General features: G+C 47.7%; 1 protein-coding gene across 1 annotated transcript in view; it reads left to right on the top strand.

Moving 5' to 3' along the window:
* The first annotated feature begins 1,797 nt into the window (after positions 1 to 1,797).
* Positions 1,798 to 23,219, top strand: part of LOC137165089 (cryptochrome DASH-like) — a 31,327-nt gene continuing 9,905 nt past the window's right edge. Inside the window, exons 1-11 of the mRNA XM_067566181.1 lie at positions 1,798 to 2,314; positions 3,405 to 3,577; positions 4,881 to 4,974; positions 6,527 to 6,657; positions 7,972 to 8,120; positions 9,767 to 9,855; positions 11,872 to 11,945; positions 13,780 to 13,869; positions 15,747 to 15,826; positions 16,700 to 16,759; positions 18,261 to 18,418. Of these exons, the coding sequence (XP_067422282.1) occupies positions 2,246 to 2,314; positions 3,405 to 3,577; positions 4,881 to 4,974; positions 6,527 to 6,657; positions 7,972 to 8,120; positions 9,767 to 9,855; positions 11,872 to 11,945; positions 13,780 to 13,869; positions 15,747 to 15,826; positions 16,700 to 16,759; positions 18,261 to 18,418 (1,167 nt within the window). The 5' untranslated portion in view covers positions 1,798 to 2,245. The remainder of the gene's footprint in view (positions 2,315 to 3,404; positions 3,578 to 4,880; positions 4,975 to 6,526; positions 6,658 to 7,971; positions 8,121 to 9,766; positions 9,856 to 11,871; positions 11,946 to 13,779; positions 13,870 to 15,746; positions 15,827 to 16,699; positions 16,760 to 18,260; positions 18,419 to 23,219) is intronic.

Raw genomic sequence — 23,219 nt, forward strand, 5'->3', positions numbered from 1 at the left:
AACGATTTGGTGAGTTCCCTATACACCAGTCAGAACGGGCTCTGTTTCGCAGGGCAGATCTTTATCTGTGGGTGTGAAGGTCCCCCAGCTTGAATCAACATGGTCCTGTGCATGCAAGGGCAAGATATGGGGAATCCCTGCCCCTGGGTACAGTGGAACAAAGCACCAGGGCTAGCAGTGAGGCAGGAATGGGCCAGGGAGCTGCAGGAACCAGGATCTATGATTGCTATGTGGATCCAACAGCCACTGCTCTCCATGATGCAGCAGGAGATACTGGAGCAGCTCCACAGCCTCTCTGTGGCCTTCTTTCTCCCGCTCCTGGACGGCCAGCACACAGCTTGCTTGCCCAGACTATGCGTGGCTTTCTAGGGTGTGGTCCTAAATGAAGGGCACCCTGGAACAGCCACAACACTAACACAGGAGCCTTCAGTGATTCCATGGACACGTGGAGCTTTGTCTGTTGTAAGTCAGGGCAGCTTCCATTTTGCCCAGCGGCTGTCGGTGGGAGCAGGGGAGGGACCACCCAAGGCAGCAGGAATTTGGATTTGTCTATAGTCGTAGCTGAAAATCCGACAATGAATATTAGCCTGCGCAGGGCCTCAGGAAGAGATGCTCCATCACAGAGGTATCCAAACTCTGACCATTGAAAACTTGCCAGGAACCTGAAAGCGTTCCCTAATATGCATACCACAGAGGAGATTTCAGCCACTCTGTTCTGAGCTGGGGAGCCGAGGTCTATATGGAGACTGCAGGGCCCCGATTATGAGAAAAAGGGACTCCTTCCCTTGTAGAGTACAACATCTTCTCTTTCTGCTTCTATTTTCTAGGCTGTCAGCATGGATCGAGAACGCTTCGAGGTATTTTACTTTTACAGCACGGTCTGCATTGCTGCTGTGTAATAACAGTGGTCCCAAACTGTGGGTTGCACCCCCCTATGGGGGCATGGAGGCGTGCAGCAGGGCCTGGGATAGCTCCCACAGAGGGCAGGGAGTGCCACCCAGCCCCGCTCTGCTCCAGCCCTGCCCCTGGCCCATCCCAGCTCCAGCCCCGGCCCGTTTCCGGTGTGGGACCCAGCTGTGACCCCCACTCCTGGCCCAGCTCCTGATGCAGCTCTGGTCGGAGGTAGGGGCAAACAGATTCCATTATGGATAAGAGGGGGTCTGGCAGAAAACGTTTGGGAACCACTGACATAACAATTTCTGACGGTTTCATATTGCTGTCCATCACTGTAGTATCCATGCACCTGCCACGTTAGGTCAGTAGCAAGAACAAATCTCTTAGGGGACTACATGGCATCTCTGGCTCGTCTTTTTCAGGGTGAAAGCTCTGCCAGGGGGTATTTGTCTGTGTTGATTGATTTGTTTGGGGGGGGACCTGTGGTGTTTATTTTATGGCAATGGTTCTCAACCAGGGGTACACATACCCCAGGGGTACACATACCCCAGAGATCTTCCAATGGGTACATCAACACATCCAGATACTTGCCTAGTTTTACAACAGGCTGCATAAAAAGCATTGGTGAAGTCAGTACAAACTAAAGTTTCATACAGACAGTGACTTGTTTATATTGCTTTAGTGAGTATAAACTGAAATGTAAGTACAGTGTTTAGACATGATTTATTTTATAATTACAGGGTAAAAATGAGACAGTAATCAATTGTTCAGTAATAGTGTGCTGTGATACTTTATTTTTATGTCTGACTGTGTAAGCGAGTCTTTTTAAATGAGGTGTCACGTGGGGTACACAAGACAAACCAGACTCCTGGAAGGGGGACAGTAATCTGGAAAGGCGGAGAACCGCTGGTTTATGGGGACCACCCCTAAAAAACACAAGACATCCGGTCACCCTGGTTGGGCCAGGCCGGGACAGCCGGGGAGCTCAGACCGCTGAAGTCTTCAGGCAGGTGCTGAACCAGGTTGGCCTGAGTTCCTCGCCCCGCTGTGACTGCAGGGACCCGGCCGGGGGCGGGGCTCCCCGCTCCCTCCCCCAGGCTGAACGAGCCGGGGCGGCGGACGCTGCCGTAGCTCGGAGCCCTGCAGCTGCGCGGCTCAGCACGGCCCAGCTCCAGTCCGGTCCCGGCCAGGAGAGCAGCCAGACGGGTCCGCTCCCTGCGGGGCTGGCCTGAGCACGACACGGGCCGGACGCTGCAGGGGGCCCGGCCAGGAGAGCGGCGGGACGGGCCGGGAGGCGGAGCGGCTGCAGGCCGAGCCGGGCGGGCACGGGCCGGCGGGGGCTGCCCGCAGCATGTCGGGGGCCGCGCCGAGGACGGCGATCTGCCAGCTGCGCAACGACCTGCGCTGCCACGACAGCGAGGTGCGGGAGCCGGGGCCGGGCCGGGCCGGGGGCTGCAGGGGCGGCCGGAGCTGCTGCGATGCAGCCCCCGCCGGGAGCAGGGGGCCGAGGCTGGGTCCGTGGCGCGAGCGGCACATGCTGCCCCATCGCCGGCCCCAGCGGGTGCCTCGCCTCCCCGGCGGCCCTGCCCCGGCCCGCCGCCGCCGCCGCCAGGGACTCAGGGCCAGGGGGCGCCCGGCCCGCACGTGGCTTTATGTAACTCCGGCGCCTCTGAGCTCCGCCCCTAGCCCGGCACTGGAGTGGGGCGGGCCTGGGCGGGGTGTGGGACACGGCAGGGGGGAGCCCGCGGGGTGGGGCGAGGGGTGGCGGTGGGTAGCCGGGCCGCTCTGGTGGGGAAGCAGGGGCGGGGGCTCTTTGAGGCTCAGGGGCCGGGGGGAGGCGGGTGTGATCTGGATGCTGGGGTGTCGCTGGTTAATGTAGGGCCTAATCAGCGCCTGTTCATGGTCTGCATCGCCAGGCAGGGAAATCCCGTGGTGCTGAGGGTGGGATGGGTCTTTGGCCAGCTGTGCCAGGTGTTCGTGACAACCCCGGCCATCCCCGGATCTCCGAGCCCCCCCCCGTGCCCAGTGGTGACTGCGATGAAGGGCTGCTCTGTCCATGGGAAGGGGTCGGTTGGAGGGGGGCAGCTGTAAAAACAGCCGCATTCCCCAGTTAGGCTTGTGGCACTTCTGTGGGGATATGATTACTGACTCAATCAGCATGAACGTACCTACCCTTCACTCCTGGGCTGTGGGAAGCCCCTTTGAGGAAGTCCTTAATTTTTATAGCTAGCACCGATATACCAAGGTGATAGACGCATTGGGACCCTGATCCTGGGTCTCTTTTAAGTCAATGGGAGTTTTGGCCTACAGAGTCTGTGCAGGATCAGGCCCTGGAAGAGAGAGAGAGACCCTATAGTATAATAAACCTATAGACAATATCCAGTTACATGTCTTCCTTTTTCATTAGGAGTCTGAATAAAGGAAAATTGGAAGTGGTGATCTGAATTACTGTACAGAAAGAAAATGCCTGGAGCACTGACATCTTTAACTGCTCTTCTCTGTATTTCCAGATACTACACTGGGCTCAGAATAATGCAGACTATGTCATTCCTCTCTACTGCTTTGATCCAAGACACTACCTAAGAACCTATTCATATGGTTTCCCAAAGACAGGACCATATCGACTCAAATTTTTGCTGGAAAGTCTGAAAGATCTAAGGCAAACGCTCAAAAAAAAAGGAAGGTACGTGGGAATTTGTCATAAACATGAGTCTGTTTAATTTTTTAATCCACTTTATTCTTCCACTTTCTCTTCTTTAAAACTTGTCTGTCCTATCATGCAAGCTATGCTAGTGATAACCATGTTTGAGCATGTGTTGCTAGTACCAACTAGCCCGATAGCTTGTCTCTGTCAGTGGCCAGCACCAGATGTTTCTGACATGTAAGGAAACCCATGATCAGCAGTTATGGGATATCTGTCTATCTAAGGTTCTTATATGGCTCCCATTACCATAATACCAGAACACCTCACATTATTTAATGTATTTATCGTCACAACACCCCTCTGTGGGGAAAAAGTGCTTTTATCCCCATTTTACAGACGGGAACTGAGGCATAGAGAGGCTATGTAACAGGAAATCCAGGGTAGAAAAGGGACTTGACCACTGATCTCCCAAATGGCAAGCGGGTGCCCTAACCACTAGACGCTCCTTTGTCTCATCCTAGCCCTTGGAAGTTTCATCTAGAGGTTGGCTTGAGTACTTGATGCATGAAAAATGCTTTCCCAGACCAGCATGGACCATGGCTTCCTGTGTAGCCCATAGCTCGGTGTCATGCCACTGATAACACGGTTCTTAGGAAAATCTCCTTGTCCTTGCTGGTCAGGGAAAGTTATTAGCAATTACCAGGTCGGATAGGGCCTAAAATCTTCCAAGCACTTTAGGATCCATGTATAGTGGTGTGCCCCCCCCCCCATCTCCTCACGTCCAGGTTAAACATGTAGAGGGGAACAGCCATTTCCACAGCACGTGTCCACACCCCCACCTAAACTCTGCCGAGCCCTCTCTTGGGGCAATGTTTTTGTATAACCTAACCACTGAGTTTCAATTGTCCTGACAGTGTCGCTTTAAATATGGCGGAGCTACCTGGAATCACTGCACTGCTTTGCTTGATGTTAATAAATTAACCTTCCCCTCCCCCCATGCACCCAAAGGCATGTTAGGTGTCTCATAAACCCAGCTCATAAACAGAGAGGGCCATGCGCAGATGAAAGTGGGTGAAAGGGGAAGGAAGGACGAGAGAAAATACTGTCTCTTTTTTTATGCTCCCGCCTCTGTCTGGCTGTATCCAATTGATGTTTCTTGTCTCATACTTAGACTGCAAGCTCTTTGGGGCAGGACTATCTTTTTGTCCTTTGTTTGTACAGCGCCTAGCACAATGTGATCCTGGTCCATGACTGGGGCTCTTAGGTGCTCGATTAATACAAATAATAATAATAAATAATAATAGCATAAAGTCTACTTCACTCCCATTTTGTGTGTCCACAGTAATTTGGTGGTAAGGAAAGGAAATCCAGAAGATGTGGTTCGCGATCTTATTACGCAGCTGGGTTCCGTGACCGCTGTGGCTTTCCATGAAGAGGTAAAGGAAAAGTTTGAACCATGTTGGCTCAGCAGAAAATTGGCAAGAATGTTTATTGCAAGGCCGTATCGCACTTGCCTGGCCCATGAATTCAGAGTCGTAGATGTTCCCAGCTCCTGTCGTGTCATTAACCCCTCGGAAACTGGCTAATTCCCAGGGACATCTTGGGTCCGAGTGGCTGATGGGAGTCGATTGTGGGTGACCTATAGGGGATACAGGGTACAGGCCACTGATTGTGAGTGGCCACTCTGAGGCACTATGCTGTGGAGGAAAGGGGGATTGAGACTCCAGGGTGGAGCAATATTCTTTCTCCCTCCTGCTGGAAATTGCTGTGTGCCCCTCGAACTGCCGAAATGACGTGCACATGCTGCCATGCCCTGGCTCCTTCCTCAGACAGGGAGCCAGCAGCAGGCAGGAAAGTTGCAGCAGGAGCAAGGAGGTGCCAGCAAAGAGCCCGGCGCAGCTGTGTATGGGGAAGGGGAGGCAGCGAGGGCGTCCTGGCATTAGGATGGAAATGGTTAGGAAGCAAGGGAGGAGAGACAGGCCTTATCTAGTTGGTGGGGGGACGTTGCTCTCTTGGAAGCAGAGGAGCTCCACCAGTTTCTGCACAGCAGATCTGGCCCATTGTCAGCTCTGAGATAGCAGCTGCACAGGAGAGGAGGGAGCAGCAGGGTTTTTTCCTGCAGTCAGAGAAGTAGAAGCATGGTGATAAACTGGCTGGTGTGTACGGCTGGCACTGCATTCTGCTGGTTGGAGTCGGAACTGCCCAGCTGTAAGGAGGGAGCCAGGTGCATGGTTTGAGGCAGTGATGTATCTTCATTGAGCTAATTGTTAGTGGCTGTTGGAAACTCGCAGTGTCCCTAGCCACCAATCTGTCTTTGCCTGGGTCCAGATGTAAAAATCCATTAATCCACCCAGCACAAGCAGCTCAGTCTGAGTTTAAGGCCCTACACAGCTGGGCCCCTTCCTACTTACCCATCTTAACACATCAACTCCTGGCTCCACCAGCGGCACCGGCCTTAACCATCCATTCGGCCACTTCTCTTGCAACTCTCTCTGGAAAGTGAGTGGAAAGTGAGTGGAAAGGCTCCCCTGGACATCAGTGGGCTGTGGACCCAGTTGTTAATGCCTTTTGCCACGTTGCCCTCTGCCGTTCCCCAGGGCTCTTGCCTCTCTTCCTTCAGATCCTTCCCCGACAACCAAACCTGCTCTGACGCTTACAAGAAATTAGCCAACTAAGAGATTGGTCCAAGGCTTGTGGAAGCTCTACTAGTGGGCAGGTTGAGGGGCAGCTGGGTACAGCTGGTGTGTGTTTATCTAATAAATGAAAACCAGGACACAATGTCTGTAGGAATTGTTGGCATTTTGGTTGAGCTCATCTCTCAATGGGAGGGGTGCGAGGGATTGAGGCCCAGGCCAGCTCTGGCCAGGGGGAGAACATGAGCGCAGGGTTCTGTGTGCAGGGGGCTCCCGTCCCAGACGCTCTCAGCGGCATGTCCAGCTGCACGTTTGGTGCACGGCTGGAAGAGCGTCCCACTGCTCTTGTCCCTAGGCGACGAAAGAGGAGCTGGACGTGGAGAAGGCGCTGCAGCAGGTGTGCACTCAGCACAGGGTGAAGATCCAGACCTTCTGGGCATCCACTCTCTATCACCGGGACGACCTGCCATTTAGCAGCATTTCCAGGTAGGCTGGTCTCGGCCTTCACTCTGCGTGTGGGGATGCTGCCCGCTCTCACCTCTGCCACTGCGTTCACTGCAAACTCGGGGGCATTGCCATAGCACCGTTGGCTTTAATGGAGGTATGATGACAATGAATACCAGCTGAGGCTCTGCCCCAGGGGCCTGTGGGCCCCTTGGCACCAACAGGGGGGGGGACGGGGTGGAGTCTGTTTGCCCACCTGCACCAGTGGGAGGGGCCTGTTGGCCCACCCGCACCAGTGGGGAAGGGTCGGGGCGGGGCTTGTTTGCCCTTTTGTACCAGTGGGGAGGGGCCGATTGGCCCATCTGTACCAGTGGTGGGGGAGAGGCCTTTGGGCCCATTTATTTATTTATTAATCGTTTTCACTTCTCCGCAAGGCACAGTTTGCTCCTGTTGCGTCTTTGTTTGTCCCGTGATGACAGAGGGAGGCCCTGGGGCCCGCACGGCTGGGTTACTGCTGTCCCCGCTGGGCAGGCCCAAGCCATCGCTCGCAACATGGCCATGGTGCAGCGGGGCGAGCTCCGTCTGTGCTTGCCGTAGCCCCCCAGCGCCCAGTGCCCTGGCTAGGTAGGGACACCCGGACTTTACATTGGCTCTGCTGCTTCGCTAAGCGGTTGGCAGTGCTGGCCCTGGCTCCTTTCAGACCTGCTCTCTGAGCCCAGCATGGAGCAATATCTTCCCTCTCACACACCCCTGCTGAGGAACCAAGGGAAATCCAGCTCCTTTCATCCGTCCCCCATTTTGTTACATCTGCTAGAGGTATCCCGCAGAGCTGCTTTTCTGATGACTGAGATTGGCCCTGTACGTATTCCTGCCTTTCCCTCCTTCAAACTGGCCTCAGCCCCAACGATGCTTCCTTAATGTACATTAGGGACATGGGGTTAACTACCTTCCCTCCCATCTGGAGGAAACCAGTTTCTCCCTTTGTTTGGTTGCAGATTTTATAGCATAATATCAGTAAGTATTCATAATTCCTCAGACAGTGTTTATACATACACTTCACAATGATATTAATGACCAGTGGGTCAGCAGCTTTCATTTGGTAACTCACACAGCGTTCTTTATAGATGGATAACTATGACAGCAATGAGTTTCGTGTAGTGAGTTTGTCAGGCCTGATTGGAGTTGCTGGCAGAACATTGGACCCTTTACAAGTCGGCGTTGAGAGGTTCCTAAGGTCACAAGCTCACAGTCTAAAATACGAACCCTGCCTCTTCGTAGACTTACTCACACTGCATTGTGTTAGCATATTGCTAGGTGTGGAAAGCCGAGGGGGCCTAACTGCTGTAACCCGCACAGGTTGCCTGATGTCTATACGCAGTTCCGAAAAGCAGTGGAGGCTCAGGCAAAAGTCCGGCCGACTGTGCAGATGGCAGATCAGCTAAAGCCTCTGGCCCCAGGGGTAGAAGATGGATCCATCCCTGAGCCTGAGGAGTTTGGACAGAAAGGTAGGAAAACCTTGCCACAAAACAATTCAGCTGCTGCTCCCATTGAATTCAGGTGGAGTTCAGGCAGCGCTGGAAATCAGATGTCAAGGTGCTGCATGGGGAACACCCGAAAACTGAAGGATCCCAAACTAGTGACCACTCTTGAAAATGGGGTAAATTAGCTCTGCCTCTGTCTACTTATTTTTAAAAGGGGGTAATTATAAAGAGTTTTGAAGCTAAATTTATTAACTTTATTATTATTAATATTATTATTTGTATTATTGTGGACTAGGAGCCCTCAACATGAATCAGGACCCCGTTGTGCTAGGTGCTGTACAAACACAGAACAAATAGATGTTCTCTACTTGAAAGAATTTACAGTCTAAGTTGGAAAATCTTAAAATGGTTTGGCTGCTTATGCATTAATGTACAGATTTGCCCAACAATTTAAAATAGTCTACCAAAAAAGATATACTTTAGAAATTAACTTCAATTTTGAAAGGAAAGCTCCTAATGTTGATTAGCTTTCACTTATACACCTTTGAAGCAATGAAGAAGCAACGTATGGGAAAGCGGAGCAGAATGCGTGTTGGCTGAGAGCAGAGAACAGCCCCACCTACCTCATTACTGACAATGGCAGTGCCATAAACTAGAGAACTTTCACATTAATCAGTGGAAAGCTATGGACGATGAGCTGCTGAAATGGAACGTAGACTCCCAGTGTTAAGTACTTGGAGACCCCTGGATGGCAGGATAGAAGGACAAAGCATTGTCAGATCTGCCAGCGTTATGTAATGACACCCTCCCTCTGGATGGGCCATCAATGAGCATTGAACATGGGACTTGCATGTTTTAAAAGCATAAGTCTCTGCTGCTTGGGCTAACTCCTGCATCTTCCAGGGGTAGCAGACTTGAGCCCTCATCTGTGGCCCTGCCGCTAAAGGGAGTTACATAGTGGAGAGTTCCCATTCACTTGCTACAGAGGTGTTTCCATATTGACTCAGCAAGAGTCAAACCCATCATCCTGAAGGCAGCTCTCCCTTGGTTTTTGAGCTCCTTACTAGATCCCTGCAGCGGGACTGGGATCCTGTGAATCCCACAGGACCCGTTGCCATAAAGCAGGAGCAGGTAAAATGTACTTTGTTGCGGGTGGGATTGGGTGGGCAAAAAAACCCAGACTGCGGTAATTTGCAGTAAAACACTAAATCTCCCATCAGTTTGTCAGAAATAGAATTTCAGCAGCGTAAAACATGTTTTTCTTTTTTTTTTAAATAAAAGTTTTATTATTTAAATTCAAATGAGGGGTAAAAAGAGATTTGATGTCTGTTATAACAGGAGTTAAAGGATTTTTTTACATGGTCTAAGCAAAATTTGTTTTCTTTTAGTGGTAAAAATTGTGTCTGAATTCCGTATATGTATATAAAATATATTAACTGATCCCCCTTTTTTTTAGTAGCATGGGGGAGATCTGTCTCTCTTGCGGGATTTGTGGGATCTAAAGTTTTTGCGGGTGGGATCGGGATAAAAATGCAAGAAACGATGCGGGAGCGGCTGGGAGTGGGTATTGCGGGGTGGGACAGGAGCATGATTAAAAATATAGTCCCGACCTTTAAGCTGCCTCCAGTGGCCGATTCTCATTGCTAACAAGCTACTGCTTTCCATGGCAGATCCTGTGACTGATCCACGAACAGCCTTCCCCTGCAGTGGAGGAGAGACCCAGGCCTTAATGAGACTGCAGCATTATTTCTGGGATACGGTAACTGAGTGCATTTTCTTGCTAGTGCCTTCCCTCACCGCCCCCATCTGAACGACACTCTGGCGGGTCAGGCAGCGGTTTCAGCTCCCACTATGATTTCCTTAGCGTCTATATATCACTCTTCCTTCGTAGATCTCAAAACACTTTACAAAGGAGGTCAGCATCATTATCTCCATGTTGTAGATGAGGAAACTGAGGCACAGAGAAGTATAGTGACTTCATAGAATCATAGAAGATTAGGGTTGGAAGGGTTCCTCAGGAGGTCATCTAATCCAACCCCCAGCTCAGAGCAGGACCAACCCCAACTAAATCATCCCAGCCAGGGCTTTGTCAAGCCACACCTTAAAAACCTCTAAGGATGGAGATTCCACCACCTCCCTAGGTAACTCATTCCAGTGCTTCACCACCCTCCTAGTGAAAAAGGTTTTCCTAATGTCCAACCTAGACCTCCCACACTGAAACTTGAGACCATTGCTCCTAGTTCTGTCATCTGCCACCACTGAGAACAGTCTAGCTTCATCCTCCTTGGAACCCCTTTCAGGTAGTTAAAGGCTGCTGTCAAATCCCCCCTCATTCTTCTCTTCTGCAGGCTAAACCAGCCTGGTTCCCTCAGCCTCTCTTCATAGGTCATGTGCTACAGCCCCCTAAGCATCTTTGTTGCCCTCCGCTGGGCTTTAGGCAAGTCACCCAGTAGCTCAGAGCCAAGAATAGAATAGTGCCCTATCCACTAGGCCACACTATCTAGATTTAGACTAAGGCCCTGGGCACTCCATGGCATCAGTGCAGTAAAATTTTCTTGTGTCGTCTACTGTGCAGCAGGCCCCAGGGCAGATTTGTTTACATAGGAAGCAGAATATGCTTATCTAACCCAGTGTTGAGTGTGGGTTAGGTGTGGCCCTCTGTGCCCAATCCACAGAGATATGGGTCTGTTACAGCTCTCATCTGGAGAGCCTCGCTCTTTAGTTCAAGCTGTCGGGGTTTGTGCTTTCATCCCGGCAGGGCCCTGGTATTGGTTAGGATGATGGCTGTCATGTTTCTGTGACAAAGAGTGGGCAAACCTGTTACTTTTTCCTGTGCAGGTGAGAGAAGATTAGAGATTTCTTAAAGGATCAGGAACATTCAGGGCAGCTTCCAAAATGTCTCGCCTGTTTCTGCTAAATGTCAGTGTTTTGCACACTCATCTGGTGGGGCTACTTATTATGGATCAACCCGTAGGTGTCCTCCTTACTCAGGCTGGGTTCCTGGTTGGCATAGAGTTGTCACAGCTGACCCTTGTGCCCCCTCTGTCTCAAGCATCGAGGGCATGTCAGGTGGGGAGGAGAAGAGGCTGGAGCGTGTTGCACTGTGACTATGCGTAGCTGGTGGTACTGGTACTCCTCTGAGTATTGGTACTCAGCACAAGTTAGAGCAGCCCATAAGCTGCTGTAACATGCACCAGAACTGGGAACCAGGTAGAAATGCAGGCTCCCTGACACTCCTTTATCTCCACTTTGATGCTGTGGAACCAGAGAATCTGGCCCTAGAAGTGCAAATCTGGGTGTCGTGGGTGTAACGGAGATCAGAATTTGACCCTTTACCTGCAGCCAAGGGGCAGTCAAAAATCAAAAGAAATTGCTTCCAATCTGATCCTCAGAACCAAATGAGCCAGGGGCCAGCCCATCAGCTCCCGCGGCAACTGGCTTTTGGAAATTCGTCCTTGATTCAGATTCACTTATTGATCACTCCCAGGAGGGATCAGTGAGACCATATTCCATTGTGCTTGTAAAAGTCTCCTACAAGGTAAAGCAGGAAGCAGAATGTATTACACACAATCCAGGAGCTGTAATAAAAACTACTGGGGCCATTACATTTTGTGCACTGGAAGGAATAATTTGACAGCAGAATAATGCTGCTAGACAGTCACTAGAGGGAGCACGGCCCTACACAAATACCTATCTCAAACATCCAGGAAAGCACAATTTGCAGGCTGCCTATATATATAATGCTTTTAATTTTTCTTTTTTATTGGTTGGGTAGAACCTGGTGTCATCTTACAAGGAGACTCGAAATGGACTAATAGGAATGGATTACTCAACCAAGTTTGCACCATGGTAAATGTTCTTCCTTGATTTCATTTGGCTGTTGAAACATCAAGCTGTATTAGCATTGACCTGCGACTGTGTCTGAGACGTCCATGGCGCAGTTTATTGAGAATGGGATGCAAAAGTGGCTATAAAATGCCTTTATCCCCTGTCCCCGATCCTGTGGCTGGTTCTGTGACCAAGGGTAAAGCAGAATGGCCTCAGGGCTGCTTCATAGTATGCCAGTTGCTGACCGACCCCAAGGGACTCTTCTTGCAGCTGGGAATTGCAAAGGCATGGAGATGCCTTGGTAATGCCCACTGCACACAGTAGCATAGGAGCCAGGCAGAAGCCATCCTCATCTGGCCAGATCTGCAGGGTTTATGGCCACTTCGCACTGCAGGCGTGGTGCAAAGTAACCAGAGGACACCAGAGTATTTGATCTGTTCTTATTTTTTTAAAGACATGATATTTTTATGTGGGGACCATGAATATGATCCTGGGAGGTGCTGAGTTAACTCCAGATTTACACTAGCGTAGCTGAGCCATATTTGTCCAAATGTTTGGGGGAGATTGTGGGGGTTATTATGTATTTGATCAGTTAGCAAATAGTCAGGTACAGGATCACACTGTATTAAAGACTCCCATTTCCCCGACTGAACTGCAATCAAAGCATTTTTTTTCTAGGAACATTCTTGTGTTTTATTAAAATCTAGAGAGACAAGATTGGTGAGGTAATATTTTTCATTGGACCAGCTTCTGTTGGTGAAAGAAACAAGCTTTGAAGCTTACTCTCTCTAATATCCTGGGACCAACACAGCTACAACAACACTGCAGACGAGAATGGAAATTATTAAAATCTGCTATTACTCCTTTTCAAATGGGAATCTATATTCTGTCTGTGGAGTCTGGTGCCACCTAGTGGCACTTTAATGGGCCACTGCCTTGTGACTGGCTCATCTATTTTTGGTAGAGTACACAATAAGCTAAGTGCTTTCCAAATGGAATAAGGATGGCCCATGAGCCGAGGTGTTCACATTATATGCTCCAGAGCAACATCAGTCACGTCTCTGTGTAGGTAAGAGCTGTGGAATGGAGCCTGGAGGATAAAATAATAATGGTCAAACTGAATTCCAGCCAGTCACATTTTCCTGCACCTGCCAATTGACTTCGCAGATAGAAATATTGAGCTGGTCAAAAACTAGGGAACACTTTTTAGAGAATCTCTCTCCATATTTTTTTCAAAATTAATCCACTTGTTAAACATTTCCACCAGCTCAGAAGTCCAGTCAAATGCATTCAAATAAAATTCAAATAAGATCAAGGTAAAAGCACTTCTCAAATCCCTGAGGTTTTCACTGTTGTGTCTAGAATCAGCATGGCCATAGATATACCATAGATTTGTATTCAAAGGAGGGTTTTTCAATGGCTAGATGAGAGGACTGGGAATTTGACATTCTGGATTCCATTTCCGGTTTTGTCACTGGTTCATTAGTTAAATCATAAAACCACTGATTAATTTGGGCAAGTCACCTAGACCAAAATTTTCAAATTTACCTCTCTGAAGTTATCCGTCTAATACTCGATGACTCCCATCACTGTCGAATCATAGAGATGAATGAATTTCTCTCTGTGAAGGAGGGATTATCACACCCACTGTAAAGCTGAGTCAAAGAGAGATTGCATGACTTGACCAAGGTCATTCAGGGAGTCAGAGGCAGAACTGGGAACTAAACAAAGGTTTTCTGAGTCCTAGTTCAGCATCTTAACCACGAGACAATCCTTCCTTTCTCTTTGTATGTACCTAAAGATCTCATTCTCTTATAATGTTCTGGCTTTTTAAACATTTTCCTTGTGTTTACAGGCTGGCGTTAGGCTGTATTTCACCCCGATATATTTATGAGCAGATCCGGAAGTATGAAAAAGAGAGAACTGCAAATCAGAATACATACTGGTAGGACACAATCAGATCAGCGTGGCTTTCTGTCTTTGAAATGTACACTTGCATCTAGTTTGTAAATAGGACTATAAGAGGAAATATTTCATGATTACTGTTTTTAATTAACATTAGCGTTTGCTGCACCTGCTCTCTGATTACCTCTGAGTCCCATTGCATTTCTGTTTCTAATATCAGTTAGTTGGATTTGTTAGATTGCATTGGGCGCCGAGAGACCTTGGGTGTCTTGTAAGTAGAAATGATCAATAATTACTATTATTACTAGGAAATAATGGTTAATAATAAAAAATAGTATTTATAAAGTGATTCCTTCATCCTGTCACAAAGATGCTGTACAAATAACGTAAGACCAAATAATAATAATTAACAAACAAGATCTTTCTGGAGCGAATGAGATTTCTTGTGTCAGTAACATGGGCAGGATTTGACCCCATATTTGAAATACTATAAAAAACCATGGACTCTCTGTCTGTTCTGCCTTCTTTATCAGACCTATCACTCTAGTATCTGAGAGCCTTAACTTACAAGCTATGGCCTCAATCCTGCAAACACTTATGCACTTGCTTAACTATTTTACCACTAGTCCCATGGATTTCAGTGGCATTGTTCACAGTTGTAAAGTTAGGTATATGCACGTATGTTTGCAGGATAAGGGCCTAATGCTAGACGTGGTTGAGAAAACAGAAAAAAATACTGTGGATGTTTTGAAAAAATCTTTTACTGTTTTTGTGATTTATTTTTTTAAATGTTAGCCAGCTCGATGGCTGGTCAAAAAACCAAAAAGTGCCAACAAAATTTATTGTTAGAAATGTTCAGGGTTGTTTTTCTTTGCTGGAATTCAAAATCTGGATTAAAAAAAGCTTGTGCTTTTTTTGTGCTGGTCAAAACTTAAAAAAAAAAAAAAAAAAAAAAAGTAATACATTTACAAATCTAATGTGCTATTTTTTTTCTGTTTTTTCCAATCATGTCTCTTGATACCCAACAAATGTATAGCACAGATACTGTAATGATAAAATTTCCAAATGTATGTAAAAGGAAATGATGAAAAGGCTAAACAGATCCCAGTCACTGAAATAGGTAACACTACTGAATATAAATAGCCTCTTTGGTGATGGTGAGTGTGAGGTTTATTTTATCTCGACTGCATGACCGTAGTTACTTTGTTCAGCATTTGGCACAGTTTCCCGGCCTGTAACCTGAGCCAGACTTCCAGAGCAATCTTGTGAGCAGAAACAGATGAGCAGAACATTCGTGACCAGCCAGGGGTTGATGCTTGTCTCAGGTGTCCAGGAGCCATGGTTTATAAAACCAGCTATTTGTGCATGGCTCGCAACTGACTTTACGTGTCAGGCACCTGCAAACACTGAAGACTTGATCCTTCTAGTTAGTGAGCACTCCTGAAAGGTGCTGAGTGCCTTCAACTGCTGTTGAGGTCAGTGCTTAAATCCTTCCTCATTCAGTAGAGCACTTAGGAAGGTGCTTAAGGATATGTACGTGCTTTGCCAAGTCAGGGCCTAAGTGCCTCTCAGAAGTGCAGAATTGAACCCCAGAGGAGAGCAGATTGGAAGCAGTTCTGTTCAAGTCTTGGCATGGAAAGGGGTCTACAAACTGAACTCAGTGAGGTCTTTATCCTCATGATAAAATCAGGCCAATAGATTTTATGCCTGGGCTCGTAACATGACCGTGTTTGCAAAGCTGCCTGACTTAAATAAAAACAGGATGTTATTAGTGACTGCTATCATGTAACACTGGGTGAAATCCTGGCACTTTTGAAGTCAATGGCAAAGCTCCTATTGACTTAAGCGGAGTCAGGATTTTACCCAGTATTTATATCGATCAAAGGCAAAAATGAAGACCTGGCTGATGTGTTTTAGGGTAATATTCGAACTCCTGTGGAGGGATTACTTCCGCTTTGTGGCCCTGAAGTATGGGACAAGGATTTTCTTATTGAAAGGTGAGTTTAAGTAACACGTTTTGAAGGTGTGTTAATTTCAATTCCCATTCAAGTTGCCATTGTAATAGTATTGGTGACATCCGAGGGGTTTTTATGATCAAATTGCTTGGAGCGTGGGCCTTACATATGCAACGGAACTTTTCTTCCACTTAGTGAAATTATTATTATCGTTCTGTCACCTGGAGGCCCCAACTGAAATGGAGATCCCATTGTGGTAGGGGCTGGACAAACACATAGTAACAGAGAGTTTCCTGCCCTGAACATCTTGCGACTCTGCCAGTTCGTTTAAACCCAACGTTTAGGTTTCATTAAATTTAAAGAAATGGTTTTACAAAGTCTACAGGATTTCATCGTGAAATTTTAAAAAAATCAAGAGGAGTGAAAAGGATTAGCCTGGGCGTAAAGTTCCCTTGCAGTTTGTGTACCTCCAGCACTGTATCCTCGTGCTAGCCAGGCACATAGAGAAGCAGGGAACTGCACTAACTGGCGTGTTTTCTTTGTCCAGGCCGAGAGAAAAGCAAATAGCGAACAAAGTATAGCTATACTCTGTAGTGTAAAGAGTATAAAAGGAATCTGATTTTTTTTTTTTTTTAATTTCCATTGAAAAAATGTAGGGCCTGACCCTGCTCCCCCTGACCAACAATGCCATTGGCTTCCAGGGAGCAGGAGCAGGCCCAGAGGGTGTAACAACAGAAATTTTGCTTTCAACTCTAATTTTTAATCACCCTAAGATCACCAGGAGAGCTGCAGAGCTGGCCTGACCCCCAAACTCTAGCCGCCACTAAGGCTTCTCATGTTGTCATTGTGGCTTTATTTATTATTTACATATGTCAGTGCTGGTGTTCCCTGACACTTCGTTTATTTCCCCACTAGGACTTCAGGATAAAGCGGTGCCCTGGAAGAAAGATCCCAAGCTCTTTGACGCTTGGAAAGGTCAGTCGAAACTGTGGGCCAGGGTCTGATCTCGGTTACTGGGGGAAGTCAGTCCTGAGGGAAGTCAGCCCAGATTTATGCTGGTGTAATGGAGAACTGACTCAGGCTCTGTAACTTAGACTTTGTTTAGCAATAAAGAGCCCTGTCTTGGCTTCAGTGCGAGCAGTGCTCTGTAGCCACTGAGCGCCTCCCAGGATCAGGCCCAAAGTTACTAGATGTTAAAGGCCAAGTTCTGCCCTTGGAGGTACATGCACAGGGAAATGCAATGCATTTCAGTGAGCAAGTCAAACTGCAGAGGAAATGTTTAGGCCCCGATGGTCCTCTCTGCTTCCTCCCCCAGACGTCAGCCTGCACCTGCTGATTGTGACTGGGGGAGTGTAAGGGAAGGAAAAGCTACTCCAGGAGTTATCCAAACCTGAGTCAGCCATGGGGATGCTGCTGCACAGAGCGGCTTCTTTCCCTGATCACCCCTGCCCAGCAGCGTGATGTCTGTGGGGACGGTGTTCAGCAGGCTTGAGGGAGAATATGCTAGTCACAGGCCATTGTATCAGGATTTCCTTTTCTTTCTTCACCTCTGAGTTGGGGGACGATACGACGCCTCGATTCGCCTTCAGCTCCTGTAGCAGAGGCCTTTCATATCAGAGCTGCAGGTTATGCCCTTATGGAAAAGTCCTGTAGAATTTCATAGACAATGATAACCTCTCTACGTTTTTAATCCTCCCTGTAGAGTAATATTACAGAGTTCTAGGCCAGCTGTAGATTACTATAGAAAAGTGAAAAAAAACCCATAGAATAGATCTAATCCTCCATTACATTCTATAGGTCTTTAGGATCCTTTCTTTTCTTTCAGTTAAAACTTGTTTTTTGTTATTACCATATATGAATAGAAAATATAATAATTCAAATTGATCAGGCATCCTTTCAGGGCATAAAATCTATGAATTCCTGAACTTTTACCGACGTGTGTCCTTCTTAACATTAACATAATACATTCACATTGCCACACAAGCATAATAAATCGTATCCATTACTATAAAAGAGTTTCCAAAGATCTCTCCTACTAACACCATCTGATTTAGCCTACAAAGATACAGCAAGCTGCCTTATATGTTCCTTCATATCACTATCTTTAAAAGACCCATCTGTGTTTGGTAAATCTCATTGTTTTCTCTTTATTTTGCCCAAATTCAAAACATGGTGACTATACACGAAAAGATCTCATTGACCCTGGTATAAGATTACCCGTCACTTTCTCCATCATAATGAGTTTCCATACCAAGGATCCTTTCTACAGAGCCCTATTTAATTTCCATAGAACACTACTGGTGTCATCCCTATTAAATTCTATGGGGCTGTTCCATACGGGAGGGTTCTATCCATCATGTTACACATGGGTTTGGATCCTAGTCACTTGGATATCCATATATACACAGCTGCATATTGATAACAATTGAAAGAATAAAGATGCTCCATCCCAGCTCTGTGTCTCTTGTCCCAGCAGAAGGAAGAACAGGGGTTCCTTTTGTAGACGCCAACATGAGAGAGCTAGCAGCGACGGGCTTCATGTCCAACCGAGGGCGCCAGAACGTTGCCAGCTTTCTCACCAAGGACCTAGGGTTGGACTGGAGGATGGGGGCAGAGTGGTTTGAGTACCTGCTGGTAAGACCGAAGTCAGTGTGCAATCGGACTGGTTGGAGGTGGTTGGATTGGAGTGGTTTGTGATTCTCTCTGTGGGTGGCAGAAGGGTTGCAATGCTGAGTTTAATTTCTGGGATGTTAAGGACTGTGTGGGACGGTTTGTGGTCATTAAACCAGCCCTGCGTGGAGGGTGGCACTACTCAGAAGAGGCCCTGAAGAGGGAGATAGAGGGAAGGGTGCTTCAGGGGGACCTCTGGCCCTGAGGAGTTACTCAGTATGTGGCAGCCCTGTAGGCAGTATCATCAGCTTCCAGCTTCTCCACCTTGGCCTTCATTCTATCGAATCCTTGGTATCCTCACACCAGGGCGCTGACTAAAAGCCAACTCCCAGATACCACCAAAGAGTCATGAAAACTGCCCGTGCCTCCCCCATCCCCCAGGCCTTTCCTGGTAGGCTGCTCTTAGACAGCCACCCGCCCTTCCAGAGGCGTGGATAAGAGCGCAGTGCTGTTGATCTTTCACTTCGGTCGCAGTGTCTCCTGTCGGTTTGTGTTCTCCCCGAGCTGAGTTATGAAACCTGAGGCGGGGCGTTGCAGATCTAATCTGCTTTGGTTTTGGCTCCAGAAGGTAATAGCATGGGATGGACGTATAAAAAAAGAAAAGTCAGCTCTGATGTCATCCTTCCTTCCCCACCCGCCCCAGTGTCATGTATCTGGCAGGTAGGCAGCAGCATGCTAGCCAGGCAGAGCGTGGCTGGGGCTATCTGACGAAGCTAACCATTGCGTCCAGGCCTGCCATCTGCAGATGAAAAGGGCACCTCCTACCTAAAGTTGCACTTTTGTGCTTGCTTGGGGCTGGCCCCCAGAATGCCTTCGGCTTCACAGTGACTTACAGGAAGCTTGAAGCCAAAGTAGAAACAAGCTTGACTGCAGCCTGAAATTTCCAGGGCTCACTTCAGGCTTGTAACAGTCACAGCACCTTGCACTGTGCGGCCGGGCTGGGTCAGTGCTTGGATGGGAACTCTGTACAAAGTGGTGGTGGTGATTCAGTTTGTCCTATGTCATTGCCGACCCAGTGTCCCGGACGCACCCACTTTCAGATGAGCCTTAAAACCCAAGTCCGGCTGCCCAGCAAATGGCACTAAAAGCACTGGTGCTTTTTGAAAAAGCAGCAGTGTTAGCTGTATTGTCCTGGACAAATTCCAGTTTGAATAACTACAGTCTGCGTAGATTCCTGCTGCAGTTTCAGGATATATAAGTGTGATGGGTTCCCCCGGGAGTGACCTGGGTAACTGCTCTGCTCCCTTCACTCTCCAGCCTGGGCTATTCCTCACAATGCTTTGCTAGTGGCAAGCAGCAAACCCCTCCCGGTGCTGTTATCACTTAGCCCAGCAGCATGGGAAGCCACAGACCCGGCTAGATTGCATGAATGCTCTCAGAGCCACTCCCAAATCTCACAGAGAAGGGCACAAGGCAGTTCAGTCCAGTGCCTGCCTTGCACCCTGAAGTTTCCCTGTCTTGCCCTGGTCAGAGGCCTGGTAAGAGATCAGAAATAGGTACCAAAGCAAACAAAGATACACTCACAATCTAAATCTTAAACCTTTAACACTAGGCAGTAACTAGATGAAGCAGTTTTCTCACCCCGCTAGATGTTCCAGTTCTCAGTATACAGGCTATCTCCTATGGGCCGGGACCAGTCTCCAGCTGAAGTCTCTGTCTTCCAGTGTTCTTCTTGCTTCCAGCATAGGTGGGGGAGGAGAAAAGCCAAAGCATGGAGCCACTGTCCCCTATTTTATATCCATGTCCATGTGCTTGGAAGACACTTGTCTAGACATGTTCTGGTGGGCTTTGCTGAGGCCTTGTCTACACAAGTACTTATGCCGGCAAAACTTTTGTTGCTCAGGGGTGTGAACATACCCTGAGTGACGTAAATTTTGCCGGCATAAGTGCTTGTGTGGACAGTGCTATGTCGACGGGAGACGCTCTCATAGGTGACATAGCTACTGCCACTTGTTGAGGTGGTTTTATGTCAGGGAGAGAGTTCTATCCCGTTGACATAACGTGGCTACACAAACGCTCTGACGGTATACAACTGTGCCACTGTAAGTTTTAAGTGTGGAGTAGCTCAGAGTCACTTGAGTTGAGCAATTCCATGTGTGGTGCTTGCGCAACAGTCATTGAATGGCAGATCCTTTGATTACAAGTACAACTCCCTTGCAGGATAATAGTCCTTTAAGACTCTCCTGGGCGTGGCCACCACCCTTGTAAAAGAAACTTTTAAACTTATAACGTATTTCTTTTAACAACTATACAGTAAAATCTTATAATTTGATACACACGAATGATACACATACTTTGACAGCATAATGGGTTTTAGCAGATTATGACTTTTCATTAGATATCTTATATGGCTTGCTTGTATGAACTATTAAGACCATACAGAGAGGATGAATATGGAGTTTACAGTGTGCGGCTTTGAGATACAGTGTGTCACAATATGGCGTTCTTCTTTCCTGGTGAGCTAAACCACTGAGTAGCATAGCAGTGAAAAACAAGGACTGTATTTTTGTTACACCCCAGAAGCGTCTGCATTTCAGTGATGGATGAAGTGATTCTTGTATGCCGCGTGTGAATTTGTGATGCATTTTGCGATCTATTGCTGGGAAGGTGTAGCATAACTAATTTCCCACACCCACCCACGGCTAGTGGTCAGGACTGTACTGAGCGGAAATCACCGAATGAATAACCATGAGACTCATTGATAATATCTGGCACTCAGTAGTGCCTTTCGTTGGAGGCTCTCAAAGCACTTCACAAGAATGGATAAGTGCTGGTCTCCCCATTTTATAGATGAAGAAGCTCAGATGCAGAGAGGATGAGTTACTCACCCAAGGCCACACAGTGAGTGAGTAGGAGAAAGATGAAGAGAACTCAGGAATCCAGGCTCCTATGCTCTGCTATAATTACTAGAGAGCACTGGCTCCCTTGAATGGAAACTTGATTTATTTAGCATTCAGATCTTTTGGAGAACAGAGGATTCTAGCACCTCACCCTCAAAGGGCCAAATTTTGGCCTCTAGAAGGCATGGTGAGCAGGGTGTGACCCTAACTGCGCACACACCTTTTTGTCTCTTCTGTTCAGCTTGTGTAGCATCACCACCAAGTGTCTCCAGTTCTTTAACCCTATAACACAGCCAGCGAAATACAGGGGGTGTCAGTTTCAGCTGGGGAAGAGCAAAATGCAGAACGGACGTGAAACAGCAATGAAACTGGAATCCGGTTTACCCTAGTAGTAATAACAGTACTCTATATGTCTCTAGTCCTTTTCATCCAGGGCCCTCAGAGCGATTCGTTAATCCTCACACCATCCCTGAGGGGTAAGGAAGTTTTATTATCCCTATACGGCTGGTGGGGAAACTGAGGCACAGAGTTTTTGTGACTTGCCCTAGATCATTCATCTATTCTAACCATTACATAACACTCTTCTACTGTATGTATCTTGGTTTCTTCCCCCTTTCTAGCTCTCCCACCTTTTGCTTCTAAGGTCTTGGGGTAGCTTCATATTGCCTGAGGCGAGCTCTTCCTTTTCTCCCTCCCCCCACTCTCCCTGATAGGTGACAGCACCACGAAGTGCTTAGTGCAGTAAGCAAGTACATTTGCTTTATGTGGGGATCTGCCTGCAGTCTGAACCAGACTGGGGTTATGATCCTGCAGTCGCTGTGCACAGTTGTTGTTGGCTACAGTGAGAGTGGTGCACAAGGAAAGGCTGCAGAATCTGATCCTTTCTTTCTAGCTAATTTAGGGCCCCACAGGGGCACCCTAACAGCATGTAGCATCTTACTCATGGTGAGTTGTAACTTATTTCAGTGGGCCACGTTCCGATACCCTAGAGACTCAGTGGTGATGTAGCCAGGTCGGTCTCTGGATATTAGAGGCAAGGTGGGTGAGGGAATATCTTTTATTAGACCATTTCTGTTTGTGAGAGAGACAGGCTTTTGAGCTTATACAGAGCCTTTGGGTCTGGGAAAGAAAGAGTATCACAGCTAAATAAAAGGTGGAATAAATACAAGCAAGTTCTCTCAGGGTATTTGGGGTGGCCTCTTCCATGATGTTATCTACTTCTCCGGTGTAGTGTCTTTGTTTGATGAAAACAATGAGAGTCCTGAAGCACCTTAAAGACTAACAAATTTCTGCGGGCATAAGCTTTCGTGGGCTGCAACCCACTTCGTCAGATGCAACAGTTGCAGCCCACAAAAGCTTATGTCTGCAGAAATGTGTTAGTCTTTAAGGTGCTACTGGACTCTCGTTGTTTTTGCTGTTTACAGACTAACACGGCTACCCCTCTGGAACTTTGTTTGGTGAAGGCGGTTTTGAGTGTGTTAAGGTTTATATCCCGGATTTTCTCCTCTGAGCATATCAGAGTGCCTGGCTGTAGATAACAGATTTCTTGGTGTGTTTGGGGTGGTTACTGGATCTAGGAAGGTAGGTGTGACAAGCCGTGGGTTTCTTGTATATGGTTGTCTGTAGGGTTTCACTGTTGAAGCTGATTGTGGTATCCAGGAAGTTGGTGCTAGTACGGGTGCGTTCCAGAGAGAATTTAATGGATGGGTGGTGGCTGTTGAAAAGCCTGCTTCAATACAGAAATAAAACTCCCTCTGACAGCACACCCTAGTTGTCACCTACCACACCACACCGGAATCCATCTGGGAAAAAGCTTTTAAAGAGAAAAGCATCTGGGAAAAAGATTTCTTTCCTGAACCCCTTCTTCTGGCCTTCAAACAACCCCATAAGCTCATCATCAGAAGCAGGCTCCACGAAGACCAGGA

The sequence above is a fragment of the Emydura macquarii genome, unplaced genomic scaffold (genome assembly GCF_026122565.2).
Source record: "Emydura macquarii macquarii isolate MOO-44397 ecotype Brisbane River unplaced genomic scaffold, CSIRO-AGI_Emac_v2 contig_2742, whole genome shotgun sequence".
NCBI classification, from domain to species: domain Eukaryota; kingdom Metazoa; phylum Chordata; order Testudines; family Chelidae; genus Emydura; species Emydura macquarii.